We start from the raw sequence: 11,799 nt of genomic DNA on the forward strand, positions 1-11,799 counted from the left end.
AATTTGAGGAAAACCATGAATGTATCTCAGAATTCAATATCATCAATGAGTTATTAGGATTCAACAATAATGACACATTCAGGAAAATGGCATTCTGATAATGGGAGGTAAAAAAACTGGTAAAAGCTTTTCGCCTGAAGGCCACATAGAAGTCTGGACCATATCCGGGCAATGGCAGGCTTAACACAGCGCAAGCAAAAGTAATGCATCAATATTTCATGTTAAAGTCGGAGGAATTTGTCGGCGGATATCAGCGTATGCAATGCAACCAGAAATCCTAAACTTCATTCAACAAATTGTACAAGACTCTTGGCAGAAGTAATCCAAACATTTCTTTAGCAGGTTTATATGTTGTCTGCAGCTAGTCTTTCTGGTTTGTCTCAAAGATGGCAACCTGCTCCACAAGCATAGAACAGCCTACCAAATACCAAAGTAAATGTACCTAGGTTCTGAACAATGAACTAGGTTGTACTCAAATGAGATCAGTCTAGAATCTCAGGTCTATTGAAATCCATGAGTACACTCTAACCACATAACTGAATTGAAAGATACCGTTATCCAGGTGCCGATATCCCCTGCGAACGATGCAAGAATCCAAAGATGTTCGTAGACCTTCTTAAGACACTGCCGTCATCCAACCTATGAGAAAATCATGGAGCACCACCAGGCAACAGGACCGTCAGTTTCCACAGGTTCACCCGAGCATGCGCATCCACATAACACTCGCAACAGCTTTGATAATGTTCAGTGTGGAAGATCTAAATCCTTGAGGAACACATTCTATCTAAAAAAACCTTGGATAAAATCTTCCAAGATAGGCATACCATGTTCTCCAAGAATGCACTCATCTTCACCAATCACCAGTTCTCTTATCTCAGCATTGGATTCCTGCAGTCCAAACATAGGGACCCTCCACCAGGTTTTCTAAATAATTCTTCTTGAGCTTCAAACACAATGTATACCATTATCTAACACATGGAACACAATAAGCTAACCAGTTCAACAAGTTAGACTAACTGGATAAGGGTCACCAATTTCGTTCTATTTTGAATAATTTCAACTGCTTGAAATGAAAGCACACGTCTCATGTACAAACACAACAGCCCGGCAAAATGTTGAGGGGCAGGTCATAGTTGCAAAATCACTTGCCCAACATCCTGCAAAAGTAAAAATGTGATGAGTGGCTGGATTCCATATTTTTTCAACAGGCAAAACACTAATGCTGTTACTAAAGCAAATAAAAAGGGGCCTTGAAAGAAAATTGATACATGTGAGCCATATGCACTGCAAAAGAATTGCCAGGACCATGGGTTAAATTATGTTTTATGAAGGTAAGAAAAATGGATTAATCGACAGGCTATATGCATAATATAAGCAATCAATGGTTTAATCGTCAAACTGGTGCCTCTTCTAAGATTTGCAAAGAGAAAAAAAAAATCATTACATATAGCAATTCTTCCTGCTCAAAATGCATGCTGTTAGACATTCTAATTTTCAAAAAACTTTACACCATCAGAGGGGGAATCCATGTTATTAAACAGCATACATTAGGCACTTCTGAATAGTTTTCCCAATTACTGACTTAGGATAATCTACTTGCTTCAAGGAGATCATTAAATGAATAAGGAACTAAGAGCAGTTGACATCACATATTTGTTCATATTTGAATTGAAAACCTATTAACGGCAAACAATAAAACCAATAGGGAGGTAAATTAGAGCAGAAATGCTTACAGATTTATGACATGTTCAGAGCCCTGGATTTGCTTAAAGGAATAAATTTCATGGGCAGGCAACATGACAAATTAGAATGACACACCCCCCAGAGGCTGTTGTTAGAATTTGCGAGTTTATTTCTTTTTGCAGCTACCCTTTGCTGGAAGAAGAGCAATCAGCATCAAACAGTTCCCAGCTTTGCTATGATCTCCCAAAACGCCTATGTGAGTTACCAAATCTTGATGCCGAAAAATCATGTTGGTAGTTACCCCTTGAAACATGCAGACTAGGGGTTCCTACGAAATACTTGCGCTTCTTAGAAGACTGAGAGCTAGAATATTGTCCACCTGAACCTAACGGATAATTTTTGTGACTACTTTTAACTGGCGTTCTGGGAGATGCCCAACCATTTGTTTTAAACTTCTTCCTAGCCAGGTCACCTGGATCATCAACAATCCAACCACCCCTTATCCTGGATCTACCAGCTGACATATTCTTCCTCTCCTCATCAAGCAAACTTTTCTTCTTATGTGATTTGCCAAAATCACGAGGCGCTGATCTGCTCCCCAAAAAGTCTTTATTTTCCTTAGCAAATTTCCGAGTAGGAGTTGATTCACCCATCCTTCTGGCAGACTGCAAAATATTTACAAATTACATTTCTGAAAAATAGGCACCATCATTTATTGAGAAAATTGTTATAGATAAGAATTAACCATAGAAATTTTTGTGCAACCCCGTGCAAAATGCCCTTCTTCACCACATTTGTAGCATAAAGTTGGTGATGCAGCAGCACCTGTTTCACCACGTGGCTTTGCACATCCCTAAGTAAATGGATTTGAATGGTAAGACCAATACATCACATACAGCAGAACTAGCATAACCAAGTTTAGTAGGTCCATCAATCTTACCAAACCAGTATGGCCCAGCTGGGCACAATTGTAACAAGAAACTTCTCTTGGACCAATATCTGTAAAGTCGGCACAGCAGAGATGACCATACTTTTTGCAAATGTAACACTGTATTTCCTGCACAATCAAAGAGATCAATAGTATAACTCCTTAGTTTGTACTATTATCTAACCACAAGCCATTGTTTCTTGAGAAAAACTTCAAGCCATTGTAATGGTCCAGCAACTATCACCAACAAGCCTTACTCATACATATAAATATATGCATATCATATTTATGCATAAGCATGCAAAATATCAAGAAACAAGGTCCTGAAGACATTATTAACCTTCAGATCATCAGGTGGATACTCATTCCTACACAATAACATGTCATGTCCAACATCTCCACATCGCAGACAAATTTTAGATTCCTGAGCAATCCTCTTGTGCTTTTCAGGGCAGTCTTTTGCAAGATGTCCTCTTCTTTTGCAAACAAAACAATCTTGTGCCTATTAAAAAAGCAGACAGATAGGTCACAATAGGTAAAACAATGATGTGGAAGAAAAAGCAAATGTAACAAAGTTTATACACAAACTACTTTAGGCAAGAACGCATAACTCAAATTCGAATTCAACAATTTGACAGGCATTCCCATGACTTCGTATGCAGCATTCAGGTCTCAAGAAGGTTAGACCAAAGTTCTTTACAGGTCCACTTGTTCGTTTCAAGGAAAAAGGGAAATTTGGAAAGTTACATTTTAAATATTTCAAATAATTTATACTTTCAATGCAAAACCTAATTGTCCTTGTCCTTATACTTCCCTGCATCTTGACATACACTAAATCTTTTACAATTTAGTGTCTCACAAGTGGTCCAATTCTATATATGTTAACTTCAACTTCTAAAATTTCTACACAAAAATTCCATCAATTTTCCAAGAAGAGACAATTAAGAAATTAAATTGAACATCATTCATATAAATATATTTCGAGTTATATATATTGGTTGTTCCATCAGCAATAACCCTTCTTCTTGCTCCATCATTATCAAAGCGCCTAATCACCTATTCTCGATCCCTTTCCTATTCAATTGGTCAATTTTTCTCTAGAGCTACCTAATATTACGTCAATTGTTCTTTATATTCATGGTTCGTCAATCCACCCGTACCTAAAACAAGTGTTGGTCAAAGGTGCTCGTTACGTTCAGCTAGGCACTTAATGAGGTCGAGAAGCCCCAAAGCACCTCAGCAGTCCCTAGGTGAGGTTGGTTTACAGCACTATTCTTCTTATCTTTTTTGCCCATTCTTTTAAAGCTCATTAGCTTCATTTTGGAAGGCATTTCGATCTATTAGAGCCCTTACAAATAAAAGGCTATTCTAAGACATTCAATGACCTACTATTTTTGTATTACTCTTGTTTGAGAAACATCAAACATGTTTCGGCAGTCTGAACTTTGAATAATCCAAGATGGCTAGTGGTTTAATTTTAATGCCTTTTCCATAAAAACATGTTATTGTTTGATGTGATGTTTTGAAAGATGGGTAACATAGTATATCCATCACTCCCCACTAGTCCTTGTCCAATTTTTCCTTCAATGACTTCATGTTTATTAGTTAACTGCTATCATGTCAATAAACATCCATTAAACCTTATTATTTTCTTCAGTGCAATTCCTTATTTTTATTTGAGATCCCCATCATCTCTCTCAAAAAAATAATACATCCATTACCTAGAATATGCACTTCTACTGTTTTCCAACGAAGGACCACCCCAATATGGGCCCCATATGTTAGTGAAAGTGTACATGCCTTCATAAATTCTTATAATAATGTAGCTTATAAAACATGTTTTGAAATGGTATACTGTACATCATGAATCCATGAATATATATGGCATGCCAATATTTCTCTTTTTATTTAAATCCATGAATCTTTTTAAAATTTGTTGTATCATACTTTCCTTTTCAGTTTTTTGAAGTAATAACAATGGGTCTTTTCTAGTAGTGAAGTTTCATTTAAGTTTTACTTTTGCATGAACTGGGACAAGAATACCATTCATAAACCTTTTCTAGTAGTGAAGTTTCATTTAAGATGGCAAAGTATGAGCTCATATATAGTTGCATGCTGAATAAAAGCTATAACCTAATTTTTATCTATACTACATATGAAAGTACAAAGAATTGTCCAGAAATGATCATGACCCTATATTTTCCTTGAAGAAATACTATCCATTTAGACTAATATTTAGTATGAATTAAATACCACATATTAGAAGAAAATCGTCATTAAATTATAACTATGGCTTTTGGCCAAACTTTGACCCAGAAAACATTAGAATGTTGTCAAAAAGCCACGGAACATCAATTATAGTTCTCGAAGAGACCTTTTCAACAAGTCCAGGATCATCAAAATCTAATATTTCTACAAAAGGATACTTTTAACAAATAGATAAGCCTCACTAGATTATAGTCTTTGGCCTATTTTAACCAAGAAACCACATAACCACACCAAGGGCCATACAACATCAATTGATCTTAAGAGGCCTTTCTAATAAATCCAAGATCATCGAAATCTGATATTTCTACAAAAGTTGTGTTTACAAGATTGTCGCTTCCATGCAAAATTTATCAGATTCTAACCACTTGATTTAATAGATCTCCAGATCTCCTTATATCACAAGGCACACCTAACCTAGAGGGCCAAAGAGGACCATAATACCCCCCCAGAACATGTAAAAATATCTAACATACATAACACATCACCTCATATGTGCACTACATAGCAACATTGGCTCCAAACTGTCTACATAAGCATATGTGGGGGGCAGCTAGAGTTCCTTCTTTCTAAAGCTAATGTGCATATCCTATCCAAAAAATTTTTTTAAAAAAAATCAAATTTTATATTAATTCTAGCCACTGTGTTAATAAGTCTTCATGGACCACCATTTTCTATTCATGCATTACCCCTTCCCTCTCCCATCTGTTGCCTATAAGGCACTAGTTTTTACAATCCTCTATCCTTATTCCACCTTTTATACATGCATTTGCATGTATATTTTTACTAGTGTATTCTAAAATTTTTTAAAAAAAAACCTTTTTAATTATCCTTTAATATGACCCATTTTTAAATAATATTTTATTCATAGTCTACTTATTATTTTTATATCTTTGCTCTTTTCTTGAATTACATTTCCAAGGTTATTTCTGTATTTGAAACTTGCATGTGTGATTTACATAATACAGAAAGTATAGAATGTATGCGGTTAGACACCATTAGTAGGAAGACAGAGAAATTAGAATACTGCAATAAGAAGGATCGAAAGAAAGAAAGGTAGGGTTGCCCTTAAAAATGGAAAGGAGCACTCTCAACAAAAAAAGGAAAAAGAAGAAGTGTTGTGGACTAGTTGCGCATAGGTTGGGCCCAAGGTTGCGGTACCATCCCAAACTGCCAAGTTAAGGATGTACCAAGTTGTATTGGAGGGCGAACTGCCATTGGTCCGCCCCCCAATCCGAGAAACCAGCAATGGCAAGGGAGAGGGAGAAGGGGAGAGAGGAAAAGGGAGAGAGGGAGGGAGGAAGAAAGGGGGGGAGAGGGGCAAAAGGAGAAGAGGAGAAAGGAAAATAGAGAGGGGGGGAGGAGGAGAGGGAAGGAGGGGGAGGGGGAGAGGGAGGGAAATAGGTTGAGGGTGGGGGGTGAAGCCCTCTCTCTTCCGTGCATCGGAACATGGGTGGAGCCCTTGCTTCGAAAAGAATCAAAGCAACTTTGTCTATGGAGAGGCAAACAAAGCAGCTGACTGGGTTGCATCCTTTGTTGCTTACCTTTCTATCGGCTTTCTTTGGGACAATTACGAGACCATTCCTCCCCCTTAAACCATCTCTTATTTTCTGATTTTATTGGATGTATTCATACTAGAAGTGTATGATCTATCTGACCTATCAAAAAAAAGAGAAAAAATCAAGGGCTTCATCCCCTTTTTTGGATTTTTTTTAAGTGAAAAAGGGGGCTTCTATCTCGACTTCACTTAAATAAAAATTCAAAAAAAGGGGGATGAAGCCGTTGTTTCTTTTCGAAGTAGGGGCTTCGCCTCTGTTCCGATGCATGGAGCTCGCCTCCCTCAACCTCTCTCTCTCTCTCTCTCTCCATCTCTCTCTCCCTCCCCCCTCCTCTCTCTCTTTTCCTCTATCTCCTTTTCCCTCTTCTCCTCATCAATACACGCCGAAACAGCAAGGCACAGTACTACACCGTACCATACCGCCAGCCTACTAGCACGGGTACTGGTTCCGGTACTGCAAACCTTGTTGGGGCCCATAATGGCGATAAACTCAAGGAGTAGCACCCCTCCCCCTTCCCCCAACACCCACCCCCAAAAAAACATAAAAACCTGCACTAAAAAGAGAAAAGTTATTATTTGTTGATCTTTTTCTCTTTTACTTTTATATTCCTTTATTAATTGTCTGTCTCTTATCCAACAGTTTATAGATCCTCCGAAGTCATTCTCCAACTTATTATGTTAAATTTGCTTTGTTAATGCGCCATATAAGATAAATTCCTAAGTTTTAATCTTACTTTTTAACATTTTTATTGCATACATGAAATGCATGTGCCATCTGCATGCTTGCCTTTGAACAGTTCTTTAGTGAGGTCTAGCTTCAAACTAAATTCAGAGCAAAACTAGCAAATCTAACAAGTAAAGATCAGGGCCAGATAGACTGAATCTTATTCCTAAAAATGGACTTTTCTCACCTGCGTGCACTGTTTCCCATTGTGCCCAAACATTCCACAGACAAAGCATGGCCTCTGCCGCTTCTCCATCATACAGTTCGCAGCCACATGGCCTTCCTCACCGCAGTTAAAGCAAGTCTCCCAATTGCTGTCTCCAGGATCAAAGTACCTTGGCCCACGCTAGTCAGAAAAGAACATTGAAAAGATCCGGATAAATGAGTTCTTCCTACAAGAAAAGCATGTATAGAACTTGAAAAGATTCACAAAGCAATTTAAGCTTACAAGAAGCTTTCGTAGAACCACGTTATCAGATGTTTCATTCACTTCAGTGACCGCAAGATCAGCCGTCTCCAATGGTTCCTCTTCTTCTTTAGCAGGAACAACCACCTGAGGTTAGAAGATAAAAAATATTCATCTCAATATGTCTCTTTGATCAAGATTGAATCAGTGGAAATATATAATGGCAAAGAAATTACCAAGAACGGATTCTTTTCGTACAAAAGCTCATCAAGATTAAACCTTTTTTAATGAAGATTTTTACAGGCACAGAAATTACGTTGTGCATTTTTTTTGTTCCAGGTTCCAAAGTTTCTATTCGAAATCAGCACCAGCGTAACAAATTAAAGAAGTATACCACAAAAAATCTTTCTTTACTACTCAAACCGGGAAATTTCTCAACTTTCATTGAAAAGACTTACTCTTTCATTCTCATCAGCCTCGTTCTTCTTCCTCTTCTTCCTTCTCCGCTTCTTCTTTTTCTCCCCTTCCGCCGACGCCTCCACCGCCGCCTCCCCACCAGAAGGCGCAGGCTCCTGGTCCGCAGACGGCGACGAGGACAGATCTATCACCAAGGCCGGCGCCGCAGCGGCTACAGGGGGCAGGCCTCCTTCTTCCGCCCTCTTCCGGTTGGCCTCGCGCTCCCTCGCCCTCGCCACGATGGCAAGACTGAGGTCCTCGTTGGCCTCCTCGTCGTCGCTGCTGATAAAGATCACGGCCTTCGCCGCCTCGCCATCGTCCTCCTCGTCCGACTCGGCGCTCCCTTTGTCCCCCCGTCGACGGCCCATCCCCGGGATCGGCTAGAGCGCGACGAAACCCTAACCCTAATTGGCGTCGGGGAGAAAAGGGAAGCGGTGGAAGCACGAGAGAACGAAGGAAACCCTAGACGATCCTTTTTCCGTATTTGTGTTTATGGGAAGTTAAAAATTCTTCGTATAGACCTTCTTTTCAGTATTTGTGTTTATAGGAAGACAAAAGAAACGAGTAAAAGTGCACCCGGGTTAAAGTGCAGACTCAACCAGAGACCATTTTTCGCATGTGGCTGCTGCTATGCACCACGTGCTCACGCACCGGAGTGTTGCGTTATTTTTTTTATATTATTATTTTTTTTTATTTTAACGGGTTTTTCATATAATGCATGTACGAATATATTCAAAAAAAAAAAAAAAAAACACAAGCTCGCGAAGTGCCAGTGGCAGCTCTCCCTCTCCTAACCATAAGGCGTATTCTGAGTGGTGGGCCGCCTAGGCCGCCATCCAGTCAGCCGCCTCGTTGGCCTCTCTAAATACATGCTTAGCCTCGAAGGCCACACCATCTCTCACCATCATCCAAATGTTCCGGATCAGAGGGTGGTATAAACTCTCACCACTCGGTCCCCTCCGAATCCACCCAATGACCGTAGCCGAATCGCCCTCCAGGATGATCGAGCTGGCCCGCAACACCTGCCGCGCATGGCGAAGACCTGCCCAGGCAACTCGCAACCCCACCCCTGGAATTGATGTGTCGAATAACTGGCAACCGTCCGCTGCCACTACCCTGGAGTGAGGGTCCCGTATAACAAAGCTTGCCCCACCTCGCGTACCTCCATCCAGCACCGACCCGTCAAAGTTGACCTTGAGGAAGCTCGGGGATGAGGGCTATTAGATGGGTAAAAAACGTACCTGAATATATATATTTTTTGAACTAATATTTTTCAAGCAGTTTTTAGATTGAAAAATAATTTAATAATATTTATATTATTATATATAATAATAATATAATATAATATTAGAATTAAAAGTATTTTAGGAATAAAATAAAAAATATTATTTTATTAGATGAGGGAAAAATAACTGACTCGTTGAAAGTAAGATTTTGTCTCTATTTTTATCTGAAAAAATAACTTATCCACCTCGAAAAACATAAGATTATAGGTAAGTTGGTCAATAAGAACCAACTCTTTTATGATATTTATCCATAAAAAAATATGCCCTAGATGGGTAGCCTTGTCAGAATATAATTAGACCCAAATTGACTGCACAGAGAGAGGAAGGAGAGAGGGAGAAAGAGTTTTGGTGTAGACGTGTAGTTGTTTTTACCCCCGAGAGACATAATAGTCTCTCTTCAATAATCTCCATACGTTTAAAATATAACCATAGAAACTAATTAGAGAGCATTTGGAGGGAGAAAATAGCATGAAAGATAAAAAAAAAAAAAAATTGTTCTCTTTTTTATGCTAATAAATCTTTATAGATTATTAAATATTATAACAATACAATAGATTCTTTATAAAGTAACTTGGCTCCTTCTCGAAACAAACCTTAGATTAAGAGGTCCCTGTGCTACACAAATATACATGTCATTGTATTAATATTAGATACTATTTTGAAAAATAAGAAAAAATACTATTCTCGTTTTAAGAATTGCATTTTGCACGATCTTGGCATGTTATACGAGCTTATGTTTTGAAATGCAATATGAAAATCCAAATATGCTTGCACATACATAACTTGGAAGCATTTTTAGATTTTTAAAATACTTTCCAATTAACTGATTTAGTCATTGATAAAGCAGTAAGAATAATGAGGTAAGACCTCTATTATGTTCTAATTGAAGGGGGAAGAAACAAGAATAGTTACTCTTGTCAATCGGAATAAGTCGGGAGAGGACAAGAAAGTAAATATATATATGAATAGAATCTAGAAAGATAGACCTTTATAAAAATGCTCGAAGAACGATTTATATATGAAAAACAAATAGTTGTTACATAGTCTATTGGTCGAGATAATAAAAATATTTACCATATACCATATAGTTACTGTTTGATTTAAGTAAATGCTTGAGTTTGTAAATTATCAGAGATTCGCTCCCTTTGTTCCTATTAGTTCTTGTTTGATATAATATAATAAGTAGTGATGAATCCACATAGCATCTCTATTTAAACTAATGGTTTGGTTTTAGTATAAAGACTTTATATCAAAGGTGCCACCACCGTTTTGCAAGCTAGTTTGTTGATATGATTTTCCTTACAGCCATCATATTTTTTGTTTAGATCTCTCCCAAATTCCTACACCCTTATCTTCTTCAATATACTTAGTTCTTGTTGATATGATATAGTGCTGGCCTGCTTCAACTGGATGCTATAATAGAAAAAGTCCAAGTTTTTGCTATGGAATTGTATAAATAATTGCTACATCAGAATGAAAGCAATTAGTTTCTTGCTTGTTGTTTGATTGTTTAGATATTGATAAATCTTTCATGGCACAGGTTTCAGTAGTATATTTCTACTATTCCCAAAATAACTATTGTGTACAGAAATTGTTTATATATTGATATAAAAGTGTATCTGAAGAAAGATCTACTGTCAGATGCTGAAAGATTAATTTCTGTACAGTACTCAAGATTTAACCCAAAAGTTATAGTTTTTCTTTTCTTTTGACTTGATGCAGTTTGTTGAGACTGAGCACAGATTACATTGACCTGTATCAGATACGTTGGCCTGACCGGTATGCATGAATATGTTCTTTTCCTAAAGGCAAATCTGTTGAGTAATTGCTGATTCAGATGAATATAATTTATCCAATAGAGAACTTCTTTCTGTTATCTTGTTTCTGAGGCTTTCCACTGCATTTCCAGTTATGTTCCAATGTTTGGAGAAACTGAATGTGATTCAAGACGACAGTAGGCATCTGTGGCTATAGAGGAACAGCTTGGTGCTCTTGGAAAAGCTGCTGATGTTGGTAAGGTGTGCAATCATGGTTGGACATTGGTTGCCAGATTATTTTAAGAATACATGTGGTTTCATTTCACAAGAAATCAAGCTTGTAGATCAGATATATTGGTCTTAGTAATGAAACACCATATGGGGTGATGAAATTCGTTCAACTTGCTGGGAAAATTTGGCTCAACGGTAAGTTAGTTTCCCTGCAGGTATGAGCCCATTCTTGTTGTAGCTATGGATTACTTCCTGTTATTTTTTGGATAACTATTGCCAACCTTTTTGCCATAACTCTTACAACTTACTTTGCCGAAATTTTGATGCTACATTAACTGAATGCTGCCACCATGAGAGGTAATCTGTTTTTATGTTCACTTATGTACTGTATAGCTATCTATCGCTGAAATCCAGATTATGTTCTCTTTGAAATTTATATGCTTGTGTAGTCTTTGCCTTTACATTGAAACATAGTGCAAGAGATAGATTTCTTGCATTTTGATTT

At 37.8% G+C, this 11,799-nt stretch overlaps 1 protein-coding gene across 2 annotated transcripts; it reads right to left on the bottom strand.

The window, feature by feature from the left end:
- Window positions 1–256: 256 nt before the first annotated feature.
- On the bottom strand, window positions 257–8,523 carry LOC103707257 (zinc finger CCHC domain-containing protein 7-like). Of its 2 annotated transcripts, none has more exons than XM_039129526.1 (8): window positions 8,023–8,523; window positions 7,607–7,717; window positions 7,346–7,504; window positions 2,952–3,113; window positions 2,624–2,740; window positions 2,429–2,536; window positions 1,734–2,348; window positions 257–1,157 (listed from the first exon to the last, which is right to left on the bottom strand). In XM_039129526.1, exons 1-7 carry the CDS (start codon window positions 8,386–8,388, stop codon window positions 1,917–1,919), a joined length of 1,455 nt encoding a protein of 484 aa, XP_038985454.1. In that variant the 5' UTR covers window positions 8,389–8,523; the 3' UTR covers window positions 257–1,157; window positions 1,734–1,916. The 2 variants fall into 2 exon arrangements, with proteins under 2 accessions (XP_038985454.1, XP_008789899.3); XM_008791677.4 differs by having other exon boundaries at window positions 7,607–7,711; window positions 8,023–8,522.
- Window positions 8,524–11,799: the final 3,276 nt, after the last annotated feature.

Source organism: Phoenix dactylifera, chromosome 8 (assembly GCF_009389715.1).
Source record: "Phoenix dactylifera cultivar Barhee BC4 chromosome 8, palm_55x_up_171113_PBpolish2nd_filt_p, whole genome shotgun sequence".
Taxonomy (NCBI): domain Eukaryota; kingdom Viridiplantae; phylum Streptophyta; class Magnoliopsida; order Arecales; family Arecaceae; genus Phoenix; species Phoenix dactylifera.

Excerpts from the sequence above, each read along its gene's own strand:
- LOC103707257 (XM_039129526.1), bottom strand. The coding sequence starts at position 8,388 with ATGGGCCGTCGACGGGGGGACAAAGGGAGCGCCGAGTCGGACGAGGAG. Across the intron at positions 7,718-8,022 it reads AGGCTGATGAGAATGAAAGA|CCTCAGGTGGTTGTTCCTGC; the intron begins GTAAGTCTTTTC and ends TTTATCTTCTAA. Across the intron at positions 3,114-7,345 it reads ATGGGAAACAGTGCACGCAG|GCACAAGATTGTTTTGTTTG; the intron begins GTGAGAAAAGTC and ends CTTTTTTAATAG.